General features: G+C 34.8%; 1 protein-coding gene across 7 annotated transcripts in view; it reads right to left on the bottom strand.

Annotated features, from left to right (window-relative positions):
- Nucleotides 1–10,055: 10,055 nt before the first annotated feature.
- LOC127843119 (uncharacterized) overlaps nucleotides 10,056–26,345 on the bottom strand; it is a 38,811-nt gene continuing 22,521 nt past the window's right edge. For 2 of the 7 annotated variants that reach the window (XM_052372943.1, XM_052372944.1), the window contains exons 5-6: nucleotides 19,403–26,345; nucleotides 10,056–17,169 (exon numbers count right to left, since the gene is read on the bottom strand). The exon at nucleotides 19,403–26,345 is cut by the window's right edge and continues 2,838 nt beyond it. In XM_052372943.1, the coding sequence (XP_052228903.1) occupies nucleotides 24,574–26,345 (1,772 nt within the window). In that variant the 3' untranslated portion in view covers nucleotides 10,056–17,169; nucleotides 19,403–24,573. The remainder of the gene's footprint in view (nucleotides 17,170–19,402) is intronic. The other 5 variants (XM_052372946.1, XM_052372947.1, XM_052372945.1 and 2 more) reach the window with 5 other exon arrangements.

Below are 26,345 nucleotides of genomic sequence, written 5' to 3'. Positions count from 1 at the left end.
TTTGTTTCATTTTATGACAGGGTTGTATACATGTTCATTCTTATTATACTTGCAAATAGATATTTGAAACATGTCACTTATACAATATCTGACAACAATACCTGAGGAATAAGGAATATAATGACGATAACAATAACCAGTTTCTTATCCCTAAACTTAACAATGAAAATGTTCTGGACCTGGAAGTACATAGCGCGTTAAGCACGGAAGCTAATTTTGGTTATCTAACAAAAGCAAAGAACGCTACAAAGAATTTAAACACAATGTAGTATTGTGATTGTTAAATGTTACGTTCAATACATGAATAGCCTAAACAGCTCGCAGTACATGACACCGAAGGTGTTTCAGTTTAGGATATAACAATAATTGGTTTTCTGAATATGTATGTGTCTTATTGTTATTTGATAATTCGTACAAATCTTCATGAATGTTATAGAACATAAACACATACACACGGAAGATGATTGGATTGATATTTATAAATAAGTATTTGCTAAATAAACCACTTATACCTACTAATTCACCTGTTCCGCGTAAACTTGAATCTAATCATTAATCGTTAATAATTAAGTTATGTGTTTTAAACTATCGTATGCTGACTTGTCCGCTCCCATGCATTGTTCAATCCATATAGTTCTAGTTTAATCCCACAATACAATTACTTAATGTAATGAACACTATTCTTTGTCACTTTTCTTTGTCCTTAAAACACATTAAGTGGTATTACAGTAGAGCTTTGAGACTTCATATTCACAGTTTAAACCACATATCCGCAATTTCGTATATAGTGCTATTTTTAATGTTTACTTGTAAACATCCCATAAGTTATTTTAATGTTAATATTTAATTTCAACATCGAATGACATTTACGTGGAGAATACAGTATGAAATTGTATTTATTTGTTTCCTTGTAAAAACTTTTATTTCATCAGTCATTGTCATATATAAGTAGAATACAATATGAAACTACACGTTGTTAATGTATAAACATTTATTTAAACGTAGATTTACACATACATAGATAATACAATATGAAACTGCACGTTTTATTATTATTAATTAAATGCAAAACATTTGTATTTCAACGATTAATTACATATACAATGAAAAAACAGTATGAAAATACATATACAAAACAAAACCATTTATATTGAAATGTATAATGACATAGTTTATGCGGATAAAATAGGAAACTGTAAACACAATCGACTTTTTTTTTAAACCTATTTATTTAAGCTCGATTGCATAACAAGCCTAAGCTTATATGAAACGCTCTCGAGTCCGTTTCCTTGGTGTCTATGGGGGAGATCTAAAGAACGCTCCCACAGTGGAGATCGAACCCGTGACCTCCTGATCGCTAGGCGGACACCATATCCACTACGTCACGGCGATGAACCTTGATTTATATACACAAGGTAAATACAATATGAAACTACATATATTTCAACTATTTTGACATAAACGCTATAAGATATACAATATGAAACTGCAAATTTAAAATAAATACAATGTACACACATTGAATTTCAACGTAAAATGACATATACAATAATAATACAATATGAAACCGAATTTTTTAAATGTATTAGTCTTAATTTCCATGAAGAATAAAATGTACAAGGAGAATACAATATACATTCGTGTTTTTTTTGTTTTGTTTTTGTAATGTATAACCTTTTAAACGTAGATTGACATTAACAAATAGAAAAAAAATGTGAAAATGCATTTTTTAAATGTAAACACTTTCATTTCAACGTACAACAACGGCACATGTAAAATTGAAAGGGGAATAATTTGTGCAACTTCAAGATTTAAAAAGTATATTGTTAAACTTGTATTTGACTTTCGAATGATATTACGTCTACCGACATATAACACTTAAAATAAAAGATGAGTTAATATAATATACAGATGTCACTGTGAATGTTATAAAGTGTATAGTCATTATTATGTTTACACATTAAATAAAGATACGCAGAAACTCCTCAAACACTAATGGTACTGGGTAAGCAATTTACATAAACATAACATGGAGAATATATGCCCTATCATATGTGTTAAAAGGGCCTTTTCACAGACTTTGGCATGTATTGAAGACTGTCATCAAATGCTTTACATTGATAAATAAAAACACTGGACCTAAAAATATCCAGTAAAAAACAACAACAACAATACAATTAAAAAAGAAGAAAAAATATTCCTCGACTGGGCTCGAACCACTAACCCCTGGAGTCCTGGAGTAAAAAGTCTTCCGCTTAGATTACTCGGCCATCCGTGCTCATTCTATGAGGAGGTGTATTTTTTTACTTTATATACTAGCAATCATCGTAGTTTCACAAAATATAACGACAACAACAGAACTTTCAAAATTATAAAATCGTTTCGCGTTGCAACGCTTTATTATTTTCAGGTATTCAAATCAATCGTCAAAAGATGCATATAATGGATATTTTTGTGCATGGTAAAAGTTCAGTTTAACTATTTTCTCACAAATATCATTACTAAAACGAAAATTTGCGAATCTGAAACAACTTTTTTTTATTGTGTTAATTTACCAAAGCGTGAAAATACCCTTTTAAATTGAAGCAATCTCTACATCCGGCATACAAATTTATAACATTTTAGTTTCGTCAATATTGCTAATCATGCTATTTTGTTTTTGAACGTTTCAAAGGGAATGAATGAGAGCTTTTTGATATTGTTTACGTTAAATTGCGCACGCTATGTTTTATCAATTTCATTGTGTACATAGTTTGTTCCTAGGATATTGTTTATAATTCTAACTTAAAACCGTAGTATATAGCTATCCCTTGTTATGTTACAGATGCAGATCTAAAAATGTTTGTAATTTCTTTACGAGTATTGGCACAGTCCGTCCATTTGCTATTATATATCGGCTCCTCATTACGTTTGATAATGTTGTTAAGAAATGACTTGTCTTCGCTGTGCAATATAACAATTTCAAACCTCAGATCTAATGCAATATTAAAATAAATCATTTAAGAAAACAATACAAGTCGATAGAAACAAACTTAAAAAGCATACCATAAGCATAGCAAATCAGACTTGCACACAGCCTTTTGTTAGGTATGCATACTAGTGCACAAATGTAATCGTTCGTGTGCACAACGCCAACTGCACGTCCAAATGTAGAAGATAATACTTCTACGCCTGAGGATGAGCTTCATATACATGCGGAACATGCCAAAATGTCCGTCATTTTATACTAGTTCACCGGAGGATGTTCTTTATCTACACCTGGAACATGTCAAAATGCACGTCATTTTACACTTCTACACCAGGGTATGTTCTTCATATACACCTGGAACATGTAAAAAACGCAAAATGTAAACGCTCTTCATATAGACCTGGAATATGTTAAAATGTACGTCATTTTTCACTTCTACACCGGGGTATATTCTTAATATACGCGCGGAACATGTCCAAATGTCCGTCATTTTACACTTCAACACCGGAGGATAGTTTTCACTTAAACGCGGAACTCACTGTTACAGAAACCAATAATGAACGTGTTGATGCTGCTTTTGATGGAGTACGTATGAGACAAAAGTCTCATCCACCAAGGCCAGTCGAATTTCTTCGTTGAAACGACTAATCCCGTTACACAGTAAGGCATCATGCTCAGAAATTACGTGATTGCCATGAAAAATGTCATCAGAGTGATTTAACGATGTATGTCATTATTGGTGTTGCGTTGACGCTGATTTTTTGCTGTTTCTTGTTGGATGTTCTTTCGTGTGTCTTCTGGTGTTTTGCAAGATTTTGAATTAGATTAGATTCGAAAATGGCCTCTGTCCAATTCATTGCGTTGTGAGAGGCATCAAATATTGTCATGTGTCTATATATAACAACGTATGGGTTATAATAAAATGTAATCTTACAATTTAAAACGAAGTTTAATTAACAAAGTAATACGAATTTATATTACATAGTTTAATATCATTTCACAGGCAGTAAGGAAAAACTAGTTTTCGTTGACAATATTATTTGTGATAGAATATCTAACGGTAAGAGCTTCCTTTATATATTTACACAAATTTATAATTTCAATTTTACAAGTTGAGTTCAATGAAGATTGGAACTTAAAAACTGATGGATTCACATAGTAAACATGTTTTATATAGTTTTGCCTTATTTGACGGAAACATGGACATTTACCTATAAAGTGGAATTCACCTTCTATGTCCCTTTGATCACAACTTTGACAGTATCGTTCATAACGGGGAATATGGTTACGTGTGTATCTTCCAGTTTGAATTCTCAAAGGGTGGGCAAAGCCCTTAGTTTAACAAGGTAAGTACGCAAACTTTTTGGCAGTAAATCTAAATACGTTTCGTATTCAAAAGTTGTTTTGAATATCCTGTACATATCTAAAACAGAACTATTATTCATATTGTCAAACCATTTTTGTTTAAATGTATCTATAATTCAACATTTTAATTCACACAGAAAAGACTTTGTATTTATCATATTTGCATGTTCAAATATATATGAATATTTATAATCATTTTACAACGTTTTTACATTCGATACCCAATTTGTATACCCTTTATCACAATCATTTATCGCTTGTTTATACACAGTTTGTATATTTATATTTTTACTATTTACAACTTTAAGCCAATATTTTACAATACAAACATATCTATTTACATAAAGTGGGTGTCTACCTAATTCACCACACACCATTGCGTTACATGTATTGCTTTTAACATTTAACAACCTTTTGCAAAATTTTAAGTGAATGCGTTCATTATCTTTAAATTTATTAAAACCCCATATCTCTGATGAATAGTTTAAAATCGAGCAAACAAAGGCATCAAACAATTAACAAAAAAAATTCTAGGTTTAAGATCGTACTCTTTGCATTTCAAAAGCAATGTATTCATAGCCGTAAGAGCTTTTCCTACTAAATGTTCCTGATTTAATATAAAACCACCAGTATAATTAATAATAGTGCCCAGATAGTTAAAATTATCGACAACTTCTATAGATTCTCCATTATATGTCCATATGCCTGGCATAGCCTATTTCTCACATTCAGTTGGAAATTTTCCTTCTTGGTTTTACACGTTACTTTTAAATTTCTTTTTTCGTTTATGTATATATGTAAATCTTCCCTCGAGTTCGTGAAACGAAATTTTCTCAAAACGTTATACTTACGAAATTTCAAAATATTACATTCATTATCCCACCATGGTTTATCTTGCCGTTCATAAACGTAACGTCGTTTGGTTCTATTATGGACTTTCATGTTTCCTGCAGCAGTTTTATAAAGTGATACTATTGTTTGAAGAGCCTGGTTTATGTCCATACTAATTTGATGTAAAATGTCGTCCTTATACATGTGATACATAATTACAAAAGTCTCAACAAATATATCCCAAGGCGCATCACTCCATTTAAATTTATCTAGTTTAATATTACATTCAGTGATGTTATTATCGATGCAATGAGAAGTAGGTGGATCGACATTCGGGTTACTATTTTTTCTATGAAAAATCATAGTAGCGCAAATAGGGAAATGGTCAGATTCGTCGATGGATAGAATATTAAACTTCGTTAAAAATTGAAATAAATCAGTTGAAATAATGCGATAATCAACTAAACTAGCTCCATTTTGTGTAATGCATGTACACTCATCATCTGTGTCACCCGTAACACGCACATTAAGTATATGAATTCCATGTGCGCAGCATAGTTGTAGTAAAGTATGCCCGAACGAATTAAAAATTGTATCCTTATTATTTCTAGGCAGCTCAAGACAATCCATATCGTAGTCAACCTCTAAATAAAAAATAATGTCAACGTTATATGCAGGAATGTTATCAAGCATAGTTTTAGTTCTAGCATTTAAATCACTTGCCAGATATATGAGACAATCCGGATACATATTTTTAACAATAAGAGCTTTTCGTTTAAGAGTTAGACTGTATAAATAATACCGTCAAAGCCTTATATTTCGCACACCATATGTTAGCGTTAGCTATCTGAGAAAACATATAATAAGAGAAAACAAGATAACGATTGATGCAAAGCATCAAAGGGCTTCGGGAATTTCAGTGTAAAAGGCACTCAATGAAGTTACATGGAACGATTTTTTTCTACTGTAAATATTGATATATTGGCCGATTATTTTAAACAAATTAGAAAAAGATACTGGTATAACCATTAACTATGATTTTGTGTTATAACACCCAAATAACCATTATCTATGATGTGTTATAACCCCAAATAACCATTATCTATTATTTTGTGTCGTAACCCCCACATATTTCATAGTTCATTTTATTTACATTGGTTTCCTTTTTTTACTGGCATCCGTGTGCAGTTTTCATTAATGGAACAGAACTGTGTAGGTTTTAAAAAATCGGCTACACATTGTAAGCGTAATTCCATATTTTTCTCAACTTCAAGGGGAGATGGTTCTGAACTTATTCTTACGTTGCTCATTTACGATAGGGGTTGAGTACTCATTGATATGAAAACACTGTAAAAGTTTTAATGTGTTACAACCCCCCCCCCACCCTCTCACACATATATTTCATGGGCATAATAAAAACAAAAAATGATTACAATAAAACAGCATATTTATTTAAACTAAATGTCTACATCAAAACAAAAAGTAAACATAGAACACAAATAAAATAATTTGATTCTACTGGGGCTCGAGCCTTGGGCCTCCCACATGTGAAGCGAGCGTGTAACCACTACACTACGGAACCGCTTGAAAAATCACCTTCTAACTAAGATATTAATAAGCTATTAATAGTCGGTTTAAATGAAAACCCGGAAGTTTAAAGCGGGGTTAAAGGTCCATACCAAACGGTCCATACCACTGGCAAGATACGGGTCAGGCCTTTTATATGTGGTTCTTAAAAAAACCCTGTAGGAGGACTTGATAGTAATGCGACTGGGTTGCTGTGATGGTGCTCCTCATTGATAAGCGGATGCTTCCTTTATCAAGATTCATTATTACAATTAATAATACGTGTCGCGCTTCGCCCTCTATAGCGCCTTTATTGGTAAGTAGATGGTTGCTAGGATAGTGGAGCAAAGAAGTTTTGTTTTTATACAAAACCAGAAAGTTTCAACGGTTCGCGTATTTGCCCAGTCCCTGTGATCTTTTATTATTGCCCAGTCCCTGTGATGAGTTATTAATTAAAACAATTACCTTTGCATTATTGGCAATAAGTAATGTAGTATATGTAATAGGCACATATACAGTACTTATTTACACTAATTTACACAAAAAAAATCACCACTATGCAAGATATTCTGACAACAAAAATATATACATTGATCAGTAAAATGACTTCTCCTTCCATAAGCGAAAAAAAAACGTATTACATACTAGTCGCCGCACTTCAGTGCGACGCCAATAATCACATTTACAAACAATACAAATACATGATAACTTTTGATCTATAAAGAAAAAAATATCCAAAACATTCGCACCAGTGCGGAATTCATTTACGAAAGTTGTTTCGTGTAAAGCTTTCTAACAGGTACACGCCGGGTATGCGGAAACTTTGATAACTGATGGCACTTCGATTACAGAGAACAACAAAAGCCACGCGCGAGAAAAGAGTTTTTCAGCTTATTTTCATTTATGTTCTGTTCATTTGGTTTTCATACACGCTCGATTCATGGTATATCATTTCGTATTGCGTAGAAAGAAATTCGCGGGAAAACGGTGCATAATATAATAAAACAATAAAATTAAATCGATAATCAGCATGAATTTGGTGGTAAGAACATATTTAAACACATTGAAAATACTTGGAAATAAATCAAACACGTGCTTACTGAGCGAAATAAAAGCTTAATATGCCCATTAATGTTACAACTTGTTACATTTTAGTTTTCTAACTTTTTTGAGAAAATTGAAGCGTTTAAAGAATCGGATGCCACATTTTCATGGACACTTTGTTAACCGATCGTTTCAATGACAATTGCACTTCTATTCCCGATTACTCGCAACTTTTTTACCTGATATAACAGTGTTTCAACAATGCAGAATTCGCTGTGGAATACTGTTATAGTAAGCAGGCAGTACATACAAATTTATGTAATGATGTAAATTAAAATCAAATTACCGAAACATGTTCTTATCTCTTTGAAATATGATTATGTTTATGTATACATGCGAATGATAAATGTGAAACTATTTCGATATGTCTGATAATTACAGTCTATACACATTTTCCAGTTTTCGAGTCACCTAACCACCAGATCTTCGCTTAGTACACTAGCTTAAACAATTTTAACTTACGTTCTCTGTAGCGAAACGGTTGATGTAAAGCATGTATAATTATGTCCTACTGAAGGTACTAAGGCCATTAATTATATATTTGATAGCATGTTTTGAAACATCACTCTGCTAAAACTGCTTCGTAGAGAACAAAAAAATCAGCTGCGATGAGGGTCTGAAGTTCTTTTAACTCAACCTAAAAAGTGATTTATTGTCAGGCGAATCGCACTTCAAGCTAACGTTATAATTGCGTAAAAGTAAGCGCGCCCTATAAGAAGAGCACACGATAAAGGGCGTTTTGCATTCTCTTATTTTGTGGTTACGTATTAGTATCGTCTTGATGATGCGATTCTAGTTAGCACCAACGACATAGGATTTTATGAAATATTTTTAAGGAAACTGCTCTGTCCCATGGCATATTTAAAAATACATGTCTACAAAGCCCTCTTACAGACCAGCCTGCACTTCAGTCGAGAGATATATGCTCTGAACGCCGAACAGTTTTTGGTACAGTTATCCGAGAAGTCCTTGCAAATCAGATGCTCTGTCCCATGGCATGCGTATGAATACATGTCTATAAATTTTTCTAACATACCAAACAGGAATTGAAACAATGTCAAATGGCGGCGTAACCTGCTTCCAACTAGACTCAAGATTCGCTTCTCGTTTACATGTAATAGATAACCTTAATGGTTTTAATGTTCTGATGACCCATACACCAAATGTGATATATTCGGCCTTAGGTAATTGAGCATTAATATACACAACCTCATTACAACTTGATTTACTTTTCTTCAGGTCATTTATAAATAAGTGAATAACACAATAGAATGAGAGCCCTATATGATACAATGGTTTAGTGAAGCGACACAATGGAGCATTAGATCAACTAATTAAATCATCGTTCTCTAACAGAGCATAACGATTACCTTGAGAACTAACATCTATACCGGCGTATGGTATGTCATAACGTGCTGTAGCGGAACTAAATCTTGAAGGCCCATGTAACTTTGCGCTATCGTGATATTAATGATTCGATGCATTTTTATATTGTTCATATTGCTCATTGATAGGTATTTTTACTATCACCATTATTTTGTTGTTTTCAACCACCCCTGTTAACGGTTAATATTTATAATAATTACAAATATCTGTTTCGTAATAAAAAGGTAATGTATTCAGCGGCGGTAATTCCGATGAAATAGTCAGAAGTATTGACCAAAGTTGTGACGGGGAAATGAGATTAGGAGAAAGATACCCTAAACTCAAGGCAGCAAGTTGATTATATAAGTGTTCATACAATAAAGTTTGCCCTATTAAGGAGGTCTCTGATCGCTGGTATTAAAAAAATCTAAGTGAACATATGTAATTATAAAATTGTTCGTCTCAATTAACTGAGCATTGATTTCTGGGGTTATATTGTTTAATCTAACATTGATCTGCGATAGGGTTTGGAGTACATCATTTAATGGATTTCTATCTTCGATTACCACTGCCCTAGTTATATTACATGTAATTAAGTCTACATATTTCAAATTTCCAGCATTTATTTCTTAAATAAAAACCTATTACTATGAAAGTTGAAACTCCCTTTAACCATAGAATATTCTAGAGATTAATATTCAAACTATTGCATGTGTAATGTTATTATGCTAATTAATATAAAGTATAATTTAATTTATCGAACAATCTGTGAACATCAACTCTGTTTGAGGTGATTAAAAAAGGTTGTGATTTTCGAGATGTTCCTATGGGAGAAAGAAAAGGAACTACTAAAAAATAACAGTATGATGATTATTCGTTTATTAAATTATTAAATTCATGAAAAAGGATGCAACTCTCAAACGTCAGTTGACCTCTCATCCATCCCTTTCAACATCATCATGGGTGCATATTCAAGATTTAACTTAAGGTATAACTTGGCAAAGCCTTGCATCATTATCAAATAAGCGTTATCCATCGATGAATACAAGAGGCACTTAAACGCTAACATGAGTTCATGGACATCAATTATTTTAGACTTCACCTGACAGAAGGTAGGAACTTATGAAAAATAAACGGAAATACATAAATGAACACGATATGTGTCTACAGGGTAAGGCTATCCCTACATTCAACTTTTGTTTTAAATGCCCGCTTAGTTAAAAAAAAAACACGCTACTTATGGCAAAATTTGGATTTTATCCTATTCGTGTGACCTTGACCTTTGAGATCATGATACGGCTTTTTCCCACAAAATTCCTATCATCTCCTCATGGTTATCATTTGTTAGAAGCTATCTTAAAAGCATGATGAATGCCAAAGATACAGAAAGAACAAGCTTTTTAATGACCAAATTCGATCATTAAATTCTTAAGTGTTCCCTTCACGTTTTATGTAGGTGGACACGTTTTAAAATATAATTGTAACCATATAATGGATCGCATCCGTGTTTAAAATACACCCGTATAAAGCAAAGTTATGACGGAAACAGGCATTTTCAATCTGTTTTATTGCAAAAGTTTGAATTCTTACCTATACGTATGAAGTTGACCTTTAAGGTAGGGAAATGGTTTTTACAAGCGTCACGTCATCGTTAAATAGTTCACTTTTGTGTTATTTTTAGTTCCCTGTGTCGACGTGATGACTAAACAATTTTTTAAGCTGTTTTATTGCCAAAGTAGATCATCAACCAAAACGGGAGACCTTTGAGGTAGCTGCTCACGACACGTCGTCTTTTGAAAGTATACAAGTGTGGAAAGTTATTGAAAACCCTATCAATATATGGCAATGTCATGGCGGTGACATGCAATTTCGCACAGACGTACACATGCACGAATTAAAAACGTTCAGTTTGGCTGCTCTACGCTGCTTTCTTCAAAATGGGGTAGTAAACTCACCGTTCATCGAAAATAACAACACAAACTGATACCAACAAGTGATTTGGCATGAAACTATCATAACTAAAAGAGCAAGTCAACGGCGAGTAACTGCGTCACTCATTTATTCAATTTAAATTACATGTCTGACACGTTACATTAGCTTAATATATTTCTAGAGTGTAAACAATCCTTATTTTTTAGATATGACTTAGTGACCTCGTTTTTAATGCACGTGATCCGGATAATGTCAAACATTCTGATTCAGTATCATCAAGATCATTTCATTATTTTAGTGCGCACATGACGATGCGACTCGGTTAAAATATATTCCAAATAAACATGATAAACTAATTAATCAAGATTGAGTCACGCATGCAGCTTTTAGCGTGTTAATAAGTTTTTTTCTAAGAAAATACCTAGGATTTTAGGCGCACATGAGCCATATTCAAACTCGGCCTTGTTTTTCCTCTTCAGTGGTAGCAGTGTAAACGTTTTATCATGCAAACCACATGGCACAAGATCACACAAGCTAACCGTCGTTCTCAGGAAAGCAAATACATAAGCGTTCACCTACGTTCATGGACACCCATTACCTTAGGACTTGATGTAGTTTTAGAAATCCTTGACCATAATATCAAAGTGGCCATTATATTGTCAAAATAAATGTTTTCACCAAGATTCATCAAGACTGAGTCATAAATGTGGGCCTAGAGTGGTATCAAGAAGATTCTACAATATTACCTGGTTACCTAGTTGTTGGACGCATCTGACCAAACTTTGACATTGGCCTGACATTGTTTAGAGTGGTAATAAGGTTTTACTATGACTTGACCGGATGACATTTTGTATACGCTAACTCAAGAATAAAACTCGGTCTAGATATGGTCTTAATAAACATTCTATAAAGGTTTAATTCAAATTGAGTTCACATGTGGTAATTTAGAGTTATACTAAGGACATGTTATAAATTTTACCTGGCGATACATATTTTTGGGCGAACAAGAGATTGTAACTTGGCGTAGACATTGTCAATATAAACTTTAGTTTCATCGCCGTGCTCAACAGAGCTAATTTAACAAGAAAGCTATGTTTTAACGTATATTAATTAAAAATCGACCATCTTGTCAAAATATGACTTAGTTTTATGGATGTTCGATGACAAATGTTAAACTCGACAGTGATAAGGACATAAACGTTGATGATTCGCACTATACGCCGGACAATAGATGTCACAAAAGCTAACATTCGACACTTGGTGCTCAAGTGAGTTAAAAACAATAATCACCATATTGTTACACTAAGTATTTTGTTTTGCAGTCCATGTAAAGACAATCCATCACTTCTGGCCACACTACCATTTTTTTGAAATTATCAAAAATTAATAAAGGAGAGGACCTGTATAGACGGACTAGTTCATATATATGAAAGGACATACATGGTGATGTTTAAAAAAAGATACACATTTTAATCGCTTAAATAGCAACATAAACATAGCAATCATGGCAACATTTCACATCCATGTTTCAAAATTAATTCTTATATAATAAGGTAATATTTAAACATAACATTTACAACGCATGTATGTTTTAAATATAAGAAAGTTCAACATAAAATTCCATTAGAGGCTAACAAAACTCATCAACATAAATGTCGTTTTATGGACAAAAAAGTAGACATCTTTTAAAAGATTAATCGTGCAAAGGCTCCCATTTAAATCGTAAACAATGCTCATAAAAAGAACAAATTTACCAGATTTGAGACGAAAAAATATAAACTGTTAATTTGTATGTGAACTATTAGTATGCAGAATTACACGTTTCTTGTATCTTTTATGATTGTAACATGTTCAAAATCTTAATTAAAAGTATGTTCAATAACTGTAGCATAACTGTTGAATATTATTTATAATTAATCAAATTATGTTATGCTTTTGTTACATAACGTTGTAAAGAAACATTACAAACGTTTTTTACGATTTGAATGGGAGAACTTTAGCACGTGCATTTGACTGTTTAATTTCACGAGAAGGCTTTAGTATTATATTCAAAATAGTAAGCACCTTCCATATTTTTCCAGAACAACTCACACTTCATATCGTTCTTTCCTTAATACAACAAGCGGAGTGTCGTGAATGTACTATAGCCAACGAACGTACTACTGTTTAAATTCCGATTATTATTTCATAATTTGAAATTTTTAATGGACGTTTGTACTCATTTACAAGTTAAAACCTAAATATACCTATTTCTGATTTAGTTATCTTAGGGTTTATTAAAATATATTTAATATTATTCCAAGAAAAGTACATGAACATATATTATTTTCGTAATATACAAAATATTGATATGCTCCATATTCATTTTTGTAGCATAATACTGTTTCAAATAGTAAATAAAGCAGCTCGTAATTTTTCGTTTAATAATTCCACATTCAATAAATTATAAACGTGTTTTAAACAATGAATGATTTATTACACAAACACTTCTGATATATATGAACATCTAATCGAAACTTCACATACACTTTCTTTAGATATATTGAAACTGGAATACTGGAAAATGTTTACCATCATTTTCTGAAGCAATGTTGAAAGGTAAATATGTATATACAAACATTGATAAAACAAAATAAACTCGATTCTATGATGTACTAACAACATAACAACCAAATAAATCGCGAACTTCGTCATTCCGTGCAAATCTTCTTAATTGTAGATTTATAATACAGTTATTATGTTTTTGCGGTTAACACAAGCTATACGTGTGTCATGTAAGAGTCTCATTTCGTATAACTTGCACATATTAACCCTTAAGTATCGTTACATAACTATTGAATGGGTTACCTCCTTCTATTACTAGTATATCTGAGTCCCATAGGTTCAAGGTTGCCGTCAAAAACCACCTCTTACGTCAGATTTTATAATATTCTTTTACTAAGTAATCGGTATCATGTGTACTTTTTTAAAATAAAATCCGCTTTTTTTATCACATTTCACGAGTCAGTTTGTAATGTTAATGTCGTAATTATCTGTGATAATTTTTTATTTGCTATAAATATTCTAATTACTTAAGTCATTTATTAACTTCATGTTGTATGTGCTTATTTCTAACTGTGATATTTCTACAATAATGTCCACCAATTCAAATATTACTAATGCTCAGTTTTAAATATGTGATTTATTATTAAGCAACAATTTATGTCTCTCTATGTCATGCCACCATCCACATGGACCACAATGGAAATAAGTGTTCGCTCTCTTATTTGTGATATCCTTGGTACTGTGTTGCGTGACATGGTTAATACTCATGTTTGTATTTTTATGTATTATTTTATGAATGCAACATGTTTGTTAATTGTGTTTGCACCATGATACCGAAACAAATCTATCTATCTTTAGTAATGTTTGTTCTGGACTCAATTGAAACTTACCTCACTAAATAGACAGTTATTGTACACAAAGATCATGCAAAACGTACACGAACAAACCCTAATGCGAACATAGGATCAATCCACGTGTAGAACTAGTGCAGTTCACGAGTGCAAGGTCAATGTTGTCGAGTTGTAACTGATCAACTCTTATATTGCAAGGTATATAAAACAAGTACAAATATATAAGTAATAAAACAAGGAACAATATTAACCTTAAAATGCTATGATAGTTTTCACGATAAACGCTATAACTCGTTAACAATGCGTGTACTTGAAGTACATTTTCGTCTCGGTGATGTATTGGTTTACGGCATTTCAGAAATTATGATATATAAATAATGTAACTAAATTGACTGACTTCTAGCACGGGGTATTTTAGTATTCAGAACCAAGACAATTTAAATGATTCTTATAATAACATTAATATACTTACAACACTCAAGTAAGAATTAAATGTTAAATGTATATACATGTAATAACAAAACGATTCGTTTGTTGACATTAATAGACTTAAAAGTAAAATTGCATGTATTATGTATACATGTATAAAGGGTATAACACAAAGGGTATAACACAATCATCATTGCTTTGCAATTGATCGACTTACAAGAATACAAATAGAAAAATGGATAATATGTACACATGTATTAGCAAAATGATCCTTGTTTTGGAATTGATGGACTTACAAGAATGAAGTGAGAAGTTAATGTTTACAACAATGTAATATATACACAGGTAAAAACAAAATCACCCTCATGTCTGCATTGATCGACCTACACGAATAAAGTAAGAATTAACCGTATCATGTACATTCAGGTAATAGCAAAATATTTATGCATAAAAAGTCATTTTCCTTTCATGAACAGCTTTATAATGTATTTACATGTTTAATTTAGCACTACGCAATTTTCACTAACATCAATGCATGACGTTCAATGTTATAATTTAGCTTGACACGGCAACGCGAAAAATACAAAAATGTTGCCGTTACACATGTAAATCATTTTAAAACGGCAAATATACATATACAAAATATATTTTAAAATGCATCTAAACCACTTTGTGAGTGCTTACTTATAAATATTATGTTGAGGCAGCTGATAAATGTGTAATCCAAAATCAATTTAATTTCATTGAGTTGCATACAGAACATATCAATTAATTTCATGTTGAAACACAATTCAAATAAGACATGTACATGCTATGTACATTTACAGACCATCTACATATTATTTGCATGGTTATTCTAAATAAACATTAACGTAAAATATATTATTATACACACCTTCATATTTACAAATTATATTTAGGAATCCGATATACATACTTTCGTAAGACACTATCAAAATTGCAAAACAATATCAGTGTAACAGATGTACAACTATGCTTCAATAGAAAGGTCTTAGTAAATCTATACTTTGTAATGGTCAAATGTCATGAACCGTTACTGTATCAATCAAGTTTAATCAAGAGTGCCAAACTGTCACAAGATTCGCCCGTTTGAAGGTTTTGGACACCATGCTAAATGCTTGAAATGCACTAAGTGACGTAGTGACCTAGTTTTTGACCCGGCATGACCCATATTTGAACTTGACCTCCATATCATTCAGACACAACTTCTGACCAAATTTGGTGAAAATCGGATGAAAACTACTTAAATTAGAGAGCGGACACCACACTTAATCCTTGAAATGCACAAAGTGACCCCGTGACCTAGTTTTTGATCAAACATGACCCATATTCGAACTTGACCTAGCTATTGTCTAGATACAACTTCTGACCAAATTTGGTGAAGATCGGATGAAAACTACTTCATTAGGGAGCGGACACAATGTTAAATCCTTGCAATGCACTAAGTGACCCCGTGACCTAGTTTTTGACCCGGCGTGACCCATATTCGAACTTGACCTAGATGTTGTCCAGATACAACTTCTGACCAAATTTGGTGAAGATCGGATGAAAACTACTTCAATCAGAGAGCGGACACCATGCTAAATCCTTGAAATCAAATAAGTGAACCCGTCACCTAGTTTTTGACCCGGCTTGACCCATATTCGAACTTGACCTAGATATTGTCTAGATACAACTTATGACCGAGTTTGGTGAAGATCGGATGAAAACTATTTGAATTAGAGAGCGGAAACTGCTGTGGATGCCGCCGCCCGCCCACCGCCCGCCGCCCGCCCGCCAAGGGTGAAACTATAATACGTCCCGTTTTTCAAAACGGGCGTACAAAAAACAACGCAATAAAATGTAGCATTTCTCGTCATTAATGACGACACAATCATACACAAATTGCACAAAAGCTATTTTTAAGTTATGTAACGTCTCGTGGAAGTATTGTCCCTGAATCCATTAATCAAAAAGTGTAATACCATGTATGCTTGAATTACCAGTAATTGAAACACTGCAAATCATTGATAGCAGAGCTGCTTTTCTTCTTCATCGATGAGTGATGATCGATGGTGACCATAGATGCTTGGGCGATAGAAAGTGCAGTTAAACATGGATGAACGTTATCCCTGTGGCAATATTACATCCCCAATCACGGTTCCTGGACACTTCTTATGGATTGCTCCCACGCGACAACGGCGGGGCACCTCCCTGTTCAAATAAAACAGAAAAAGGCAAACTCTTTATTTATTGTTTCGACACAGTTTTTAAATTTACCAATGACCAAATATGGAATTGATATTGATTAAGTATTTTAAACAATCGTGATATATATATATATATATATATATATATATATATATATATATATATATATATATCATTCTAACTAAAGTAGGATACGTTTATGATTAATATTTGACTCTATTGTTTTGTCGTTACGCCATTTACATTTGACATTAACAATTACTGACATATCTCAAAAACGGTAGACGTACATGAGACAAATGTATGCTAATTTGATTTTTAATATAAAACATAAGGACAATATTTCTCACCATTATCACGAACATTCGATTATTGTGTATTTAGAACACAGCTTTGTTAAGCCAACGTTGACTTTTGACCTTTGAGGTAATGAGACAAGCGATACACCTAACAATCAATAAACCTCATGGTTGTCATTTGTAGTAAGTTGTTTCAAAATTGAGTGATGAATGAAAACGGGCATGTCCACACCACACGAGCTGGTTTGTAGCCAAATTTAATATAAGCCTTTTTATTTTCGCTCGATTGCATATAATGTCTTAGGCTTATTGAAACGCTCTCGAGCCATTTTCCTGAATGGAGAGATCGACAAAACGCTCACACGGTGGGAATCGAATCCGGTACTTCCCGGTCGCTAAGCAGACACAAAATCCACTTCGTAAGGCGACCTTTAACCTATAAATCTGACCCTGACCTCTAAAGAAGGGAAACGGTTATCCACACGCACCGCATTGTCTTCATTGTATTCATTATTGATTACTTTTTTAAGCATTATGAATTACAAAGTAAACGTCCGAATAAGCTGTTTTAGAAAAAGAAATTGATCTTTGAAGTAAGAGTATTACCTTTGAGGTAGCTAAAGAAACTTCAGCGTACAGTTTATATAGTATTGACATACCTGTACGCTGAAGCCAACCCCATATCGAAAGTCAACCAGAGCCGTAACATATTTATGTCACGCTATAAATCAAAGAAAGCTAATTTTCTTGGATACATTTCTACGTATATTGGTGAATGAATATAAATTACTGCATCGCGCAATATTTTAAGGTTCAAATGTTTCAAATGCATCTTACAATAGATGAAAATAACTCTCATCGGTCTGAAATTCATAATTTCGACGCCACTGTCGCTTTGTCGCGTGACGAGTTTTCATTTGGATACTTTCGGATCGACCTTGACATATTTTGCTGAATTTGTAAACATTACTTTCGTTTTCTGAAATCTATTATTTGAGATTAACAACTTACTTCTGGTGGATTATTAGATTGATTTCAGTGTGAATCAGGTAGTTTTAAATACTATTTACCGGGAGTTTGTATTTACACTACAATTTGTTTACAAAACAAGCCAGAATAATCTAAAATACCGGGAAATGTCATTCTGAATTTGAAAACACTTGAGCACATGGTATGTTACTAAAAATAGAAATAACATCATATGACCGTGAAATCTCGGAAGATTCGTATTTCAAGAAAGTCTTCACATCGCTGCTTTTCTCGATATGTTAGAGCAGAATAGATAAATTTTAAATGTTTAATATAGTATTTTGTGAAAGAATATATCAGTTAAATGTGAACAATGTCAATCTTTCCATCAAGTGGTTGATTTGGGCCAATAACTGCATTTAAAAGCTGTTTTGGACAGGTCTTTGTTAACTGTCAACTTTTCGGGAAATTCTGGTTGACTGTCCTAATGGGGTTGGTCCATAACTATAAAGTCGCGCCTGTCAAAAATCATAAATCGCGACATTTAAAGTTATGGTAGCCAGAACTACCTTCGAGGTAGTCGACGATCGTGAAAAGAATAATATTTATACTAAGGTAAAATTTAAACATAACAATGACGACATATATATGCAATTATTTAACATTCCAGCAAAGTAATGGCTGAGATAGGAATTTTCAAGCTGTTTAATGGATTTCTTGTATGACCTCGTGATTCTAGTTTTTGGGCGCAACTAAGCCGGCTTTAAAACAGGCAAAGATATTCTCAACATAAATGTTGTGACCAGGTTTGATCAAGATTTGATAAAATACTGTCTAGAGTGGTAACGAGCTAAATATGGACTACGCACACCGCACGACGAAAGAACGCCGGTAATAAAGTGATGACAATAGCTCAGATTGAGCCCTTCAATAATTTCATATAGTACAAAAAATGTAAACATGTATACCTTCAAATATCGTTCGCTGGTTTATGCTGCTGACTTGGTTAATCGGCGATGAAGACCATAGTTTGCGCTGCTGAATTGGTGATTCGTATACGAGTACTATGGTTTACTGCGCGGAATTGGTTCCGAGGCGATGATGACGATGGTTTAACCCGATGAATTTGTTTCGCGGCGATGATAACCATGGTTTACCCCGCTGAATTGGAACTTGGCGACGGAGACTATGGTTTTCGCTGCTGCATTTGTAACTTGGCGATGACGACTATGAATAACTTCGCTGAATTGGTAACTCTGCGATGACGACTATGAATTACTCCGCTGAATTGGTATCTCTGCGATGACGACTATGAATTACTCCGCTGAATTGGTATCTCTGCGATAACGACTATGAATTACTCCACTGAATTGGTATCTCTGCGATGACGACTATGAATTACTCCGCTGAATAGATAACATGATGATAATGACTATGAATTACTCCACTGAATTGGTATCTCTGCGATAACGACTATGAATTACTCCGCTGAATTGGTATCTCTACGATGACGACTATGAATTACTCCGCTGAATAGATAACATGATGATGATGACTATGAATTACTCCACTGAATTGGTATCTCTGCGATAACGACTATGAATTACTCCGCTTAATAGATAACATGGTGATGAAGACTATGAATTATTCCACCGAATTGTTAAATCTGCGATGACGACTTCTAATTACTCCGCTGAATTGGTATCTTGCGATGACGACTATAAATCATTCTGCTGAATTAGTATCTTTGCGATGACGACCATGAAATAACTCCGGTGAATTGGTAAAATAGCGATGATGATTATGACTTACTCTGCTGAATTGGTAACTCTGCGATGACGAATATGATTTTCTCCGCTGAATTGGTATCTCTGTGTTGACGACTATAAATTATTTCGCTATATTGGTATCCCTGCGTTGGCGACATAGAATTACTTCGCTGAATTAGTAATTCTGCGATGATGACTACATGTATGAATTACTACGCTGAATTGGTAATATGGCGATGATGACTATGAATTAATCCGCTGATTTGGTAACATGGCGATGATGACTATGAGATACGTCGCTGAATCGGTAATATGGCGATGATGACTTTGGTTTACTCAACAGAATACTATTGTTGGCGCTGCTGATCTGGCAATCTGTAGATTAAGACTATGGTCTGTGTTGCTGATTCGATGACTCATAGGTAAGGACTTAAGTTTAAGCGACTGACTCTGTTACTCGTAGATTATGACTATGGTTTGCGTTGCATACTTGGTATCTCAGCGATAATGACTCTAGTTTGCGCTGCAGACTAAGTCGCACTTTCGTATATCCCGATTGCACAGTTGAATTTGTAAATCACAAGAACCACTAGGACGTTCGGTAATTTCCTTACTGAACCGTGATAAAGGCCATGATATACTATTATTTCCAGTTGACCCGCGGTGACGAATATAGTTTGAACCACGATGTAAAAAGAGATTTGAATTTAGTGCATAACAGTGTTTCTTAAAGGAGTTTGTATTGCGGGCAAACAGTCTAGAGCGCACAATGCTGAACCATATTGAAATATGGTAATCGTAAGAAATACAATCGCTTTATGCTTTCATATTAATCGAATGTGAGAATGATTTGTCTAGTCGGAGAATAACTTATGATAAAGCACATCTTTATCAAAATAGTGGTTATATTTCCGACATTCATACGTAAAATGTTTCTTCACTATAACACGTTACTTTGTATAAAACCGCTCTGTTGTAATTCTATTAACTTTAAATATGGCGATTAGCAATTTTGCTCGGAAATAAATACCTTTCAAACAATCAAATATCTAATCCTAACAATTATATATTAACTGTATTCTCATACATCGTTTTCTGATGGCAGTACATTAATTGAAAAAAAAAGTTTTAAATTGGTATTATTGTATTTAGTGGCGTGTACAGTGGTAGTTTGTAAATGGCGTAATTGTTGTTAGTGAATGTACAGTGTGTGTTTTTTTAAGAAAAAAAAGCGAAAATATTTTCCTGTTTTGCATGGGCGACAATCTCAAGTATGGAGATTTCTAAGTAGCTTTGGAATTCGGGAATCGGTGCGGACATGCGATAATATGATATATAGTTTAAAACGCACACGAGTTTAACGAATACTAAAAGAGTTGTCTAAGCACGAAATATTCAGACGAATTTTACAATAGTGAACCCACGGTTTCGTATCAACGTATTCTCCTTCTCTTCGTAGTAAATGTTTATCATACTCGTCATCAGCATCATCAGTTGTAGCAGAAAGTGTACGAGAAGCCCAACCACCACCAACAGTTGCACCTCCAAGGATTCCTGGACACAGTATTCTGCTTTGGTTTTCGTATATTCGTCTTCTTTCTCCTCAACACGGAACAGCAGTTTACAATGCACATTATGTTTTGTAGTAAGCATATTCTGTACGAAATGTCGCAACGAAGATGGAGGCAATGTTTTGAAAATTATAAACACGTACTTAATAGATCCCGGCAGAATTATATTCATATGATAGTTATGCAAACAGATCCTCAGCTGCTCCAAGTAGGTAAGACGAGGCAGTGTCTGGAACAAGGCGTCAACATGTTCTATTTGAGTCATGTTCAGACTGGTGATGTGTATTGTCATCCAGAGCAGTCTTTCCTAACCTCTAATTTAACACTGGACAAATCTGCGAATCGCAGTACGGGCGGTTCTGAATCTATTCCACAGGGCACGTGATAATGTACTACATATTTATTTAAAAACACGCGCATGGAATGGCCTAACGTTGACAGGTGTATTAGCAGACCGTAAAGCAAGTCTGATGAACAGAATCCTTCGTCTAAAATCAAAAATTGCAGAGACGCTGGAAATATGTATTAAAACTCTGTCGTATAAATCCTTTTTAAACGAATTTCTTTCAACATGATAAACATGCTTTGTGGCACTAATGATAGTGTATTCTCGTTATAAACTATAAGATTCAAACTTCCAACACTCAATTTTTTAAACTGTTTCATACTGCAAGTTGTCACTAATAAATTGATATTGGACACGTCACGTGACAATATTTCTGATCACAAATCTGATACATGTGTATAAGAATCATCTCCACGAACTTGGTCACATGGCGGCAATACAACAACCCACAACTCACACTTTACAGGATGATTTAATGAAGAGAGCGTAATCAACAAGCTTCACAGCCACTCAGATGAACATTTGACTTTTTGCAGACTAATACACTGCAGTGAAGCAGGCAACCTGAGATCAAATCGACTCGTAAAGGTCCCCCACAAATAGAGCTTTGTGAGCTTGTTGAGCGTGTGAAGTATCTCTGACGCTAATTATACACAATCATCCGTTCTTAGATTTAGGATCCCTTTACTTGAATCACGAAAAATTTTCAACAGTCCCATACTGCATTTTTGCACAACTATCATGATATTGGACAAGTCACGTGACAATATCTCATAGCGCAAGATTGTTGCACGAGCTTCTTCACATGGCTGCAATACAACATTCAAAACTCACACTATACTTGAATCACGTAATATTTCAAACAGTGCCATGCTATCATTATTCACTAATATCTTGATATTGGACAGGTCACGTGACAATATTTCAGAGCGCAAGTCTGATACATGTTTATGAGACTCATCTCCACGAGCTTCTTCACATGGCTGCAATACAACATCCCACAGCTCACACTCGACAGGATGATCTAATGTTGCTAGCGTGATCAACAAGCTGCACAGCCACTCAGATGAACATTCGACTTTCTGCAGACCTATACACTGCAGGGAAGCAGGCAGCCTGAGATCACATCGACTCGTATAGGTCCCAAAAAATAGAGCTTTGTGAGCTTGAGCGAATTTAAGAGCGGACGAAATAGTCATTTTTATGAAAAGGGCGAAATTTTGTGCCGACGAAAATAAATGGTTTCACAGTATCTCTGACGCTAATAACACACAATCAGCCGTTCTCAGATCTAGGATCCCTATACTTGAATCACGTAATATTTCAAACAGTTTCATACTGCATGTTTTCACTACTATATCAATATTAGAAAGGTCACGTGACAATATTTCAGAGCGCAAGTCTGATACATGTACATGAGACTCATCTCCATGAGCTTCTTCACTTGACTGCAATACAACATCCCACAGCACACACTTTACAGGATGATCTAATGAAGAAAGCGTGATCAACAAGCTGCACAGCCACTCAGATGAACATTCGACTTCCGCTAGAGTAATACATTGCAGTGAAGCAGGCAGCCTGAGATCACATCGACCCGTAAAGGTCCCCCACAAATTTAGGTTTGCGAGCTTGTTGAGCGTGTGAAGTATCTCTGACGCAAATGAGACACAATCAGTCGTTCTCAGAGTTAGGATCCCTATACTTGAATCACGTAATATTTCAAACAGTTCCATACTGCATGTTGTCACTAATATTTCAATATTAGAAAGGTCACGTGACAATATTTCAGAGCGCAGGTCTGATACATGTACATGAGACTCATCTTCATGAGCTTCTTCACATGGCTGCAGTACAACATCACACAGCTCACACTCTACATGATGATCTAATGAAGAAAGCGTGATCAACAAGCTGCACAGCCACTCAGATGAACATTCGACTTCCGCTAGAGTAATACATTGCAGTGAAGCAGGCAGCCTGAGATCACATCGACTCGTAAAGGCCCCCCACAAATAGAGCTGTGTGAGCTTGTTGAGCGTGTGAAGTATCTCTGACGCTAATAACACACAATCAGCCGTTCCCAGATTAAGGATCCCTATACTTGAATCACGTAATATTTCAAACAGTTCCATACTGCATTTTTTCACAGATATCTTGATATTGGACAGGTCACATAACAATATTTCAGAGCGCAAGTCTGATGCATGTACATGAGACTCATCTCTATGAGCTTCTTCACTTGACTGCAGTACAACATCCCACAGCTGCAACTCGACAGGATGATCTAATGAAGAAAGCGTAATCAACAAGCTGCACAGCCACTCAGATGAACATTCGACTTCCGCTAGAGTAATACATTGCAGTGAAGCAGGCAGCCTGAGATCACATCGACTCGTAAAGGTCCCCCACAAATATAGCTTTGTGAGCTTGTTGAGCGTGTGAAGTATCTCTCACGCTAATAACACACAATCAGCCGTTCTCAGATATAGGATCCGTATACTTGAATCACGTAATATTTCAAACAGTTTCATACTGCATGTTTTCACTGATAACTTAATATTGGAAAGGTCACGTGACAATATTTCAGAACGCAAGTCTGATACATGTTTATGAGACTCATCTCCACGAGCTTCTTCACATGGCTGCAATACAACATCACACAGCTGCAACTCGACAGGATGATCTAATAAAGACAGCGTGATCAACAAGCTGCACAGCCACTCAGATGAACATTCGACTTCCGCTAGAGTAATACATTGCAGTGAAGCAGGCAGACTGAAATCACATCGACCCGTATAGGTCCCCCACAAATAGAGCTTTGTGAGCTTGTTGAGCGTGTGAAGTATCTCTGACGCTAATAACACACAATCAGCCGTTTCCAGATCTAGGATCCCTATACTTGAATCACGTAATATTTCAAACAGTTTCATACTGCATGTTTTCACTAATATCTCAATATTAGAAAGGTCACGTGGCAATATTTCAGAGCGCAAGTCTGATGCATGAGACTCATCTCCATGAGCTTCTTCACATGGCTGCAGTACAACATCACACAGCTCACACTCTACAGGATGATCTAATGAAGAAAGCGTGATCAACAAGCTGCAGAGCCACTCAGATGAACATTCGACTTTCTGCAGACTGATACATTGCAGTGACGCAGGCAGCCTGAGATCACATCGACTCGTAAAGGTCCCCCACAAATATAGCTTTGTGAGCTTGTTGAGCGTGTGAAGTATCTCTGACGCTAATAACACACAATCAGCCGTTCTCAGATCTAGGATCCCTATACTTGAATCACGTAATATTTCAAACAGTTTCATACTGCATGTTTTCACTAATATCTCAATATTAGAAAGGTCACGTGACAATATTTCAGAGCGCAAGTCTGATACATGTACATGAGACTCATCTCTATGAGCTTCTTCACTTGACTGCAGTACAACATCCCGCAGCTGCAACTCGACAGGATGATCTAATGAAGAAAGCGTGATCAACAAGCTGCACAGCCACTCAGATGAACATTCGACTTCCGCTAGAGTAATACATTGCAGTGAAGCAGGCAGCCTGAGATCACATCGACTCGTAAAGGTCCCCCACAAATAGAGCTGTGTGAGCTTGTTGAGCGTGTGAAGTATCTCTGACGCTAATAACACACAATCAGCCGTTCTCAGATCTAGGATCCCTATACTTGAATCACGTAATATTTCAAACAGTTTCATACTGCATGTTTTCACTACTATCTCAATATTAGAAAGGTCACGTGACAATATTTCAGAGCGCAAGTCTGATACATGTACATGAGACTCATCTCCATGAGCTTCTTCACTTGACTGCAATACAACATCCCACAGCACACACTTTACAGGATGATCTAATGAAGAAAGCGTGATCAACAAGCTGCACAGCCACTCAGATGAACATTCGACTTCCGCTAGAGTAATACATTGCAGTGAAGCAGGCAGCCTGAGATCACATCGACCCGTAAAGGTCCCCCACAAATTTAGGTTTGCGAGCTTGTTGAGCGTGTGAAGTATCTCTGACGCAAATGAGACACAATCAGTCGTTCTCAGAGTTAGGATCCCTATACTTGAATCACGTAATATTTCAAACAGTTCCATACTGCATGTTGTCACTAATATTTCAATATTAGAAAGGTCACGTGACAATATTTCAGAGCGCAAGTCTGATACATGTACATGAGACTCATCTTCATGAGCTT

The sequence above is a fragment of the Dreissena polymorpha genome, chromosome 8, assembly GCF_020536995.1.
Source record: "Dreissena polymorpha isolate Duluth1 chromosome 8, UMN_Dpol_1.0, whole genome shotgun sequence".
In the NCBI taxonomy this organism is placed as follows: Eukaryota; Metazoa; Mollusca; class Bivalvia; order Myida; family Dreissenidae; genus Dreissena; species Dreissena polymorpha.
Note: the sequence above shows the minus strand (reverse complement) of the source record. Positions and strands in the feature narration are given on the sequence as shown.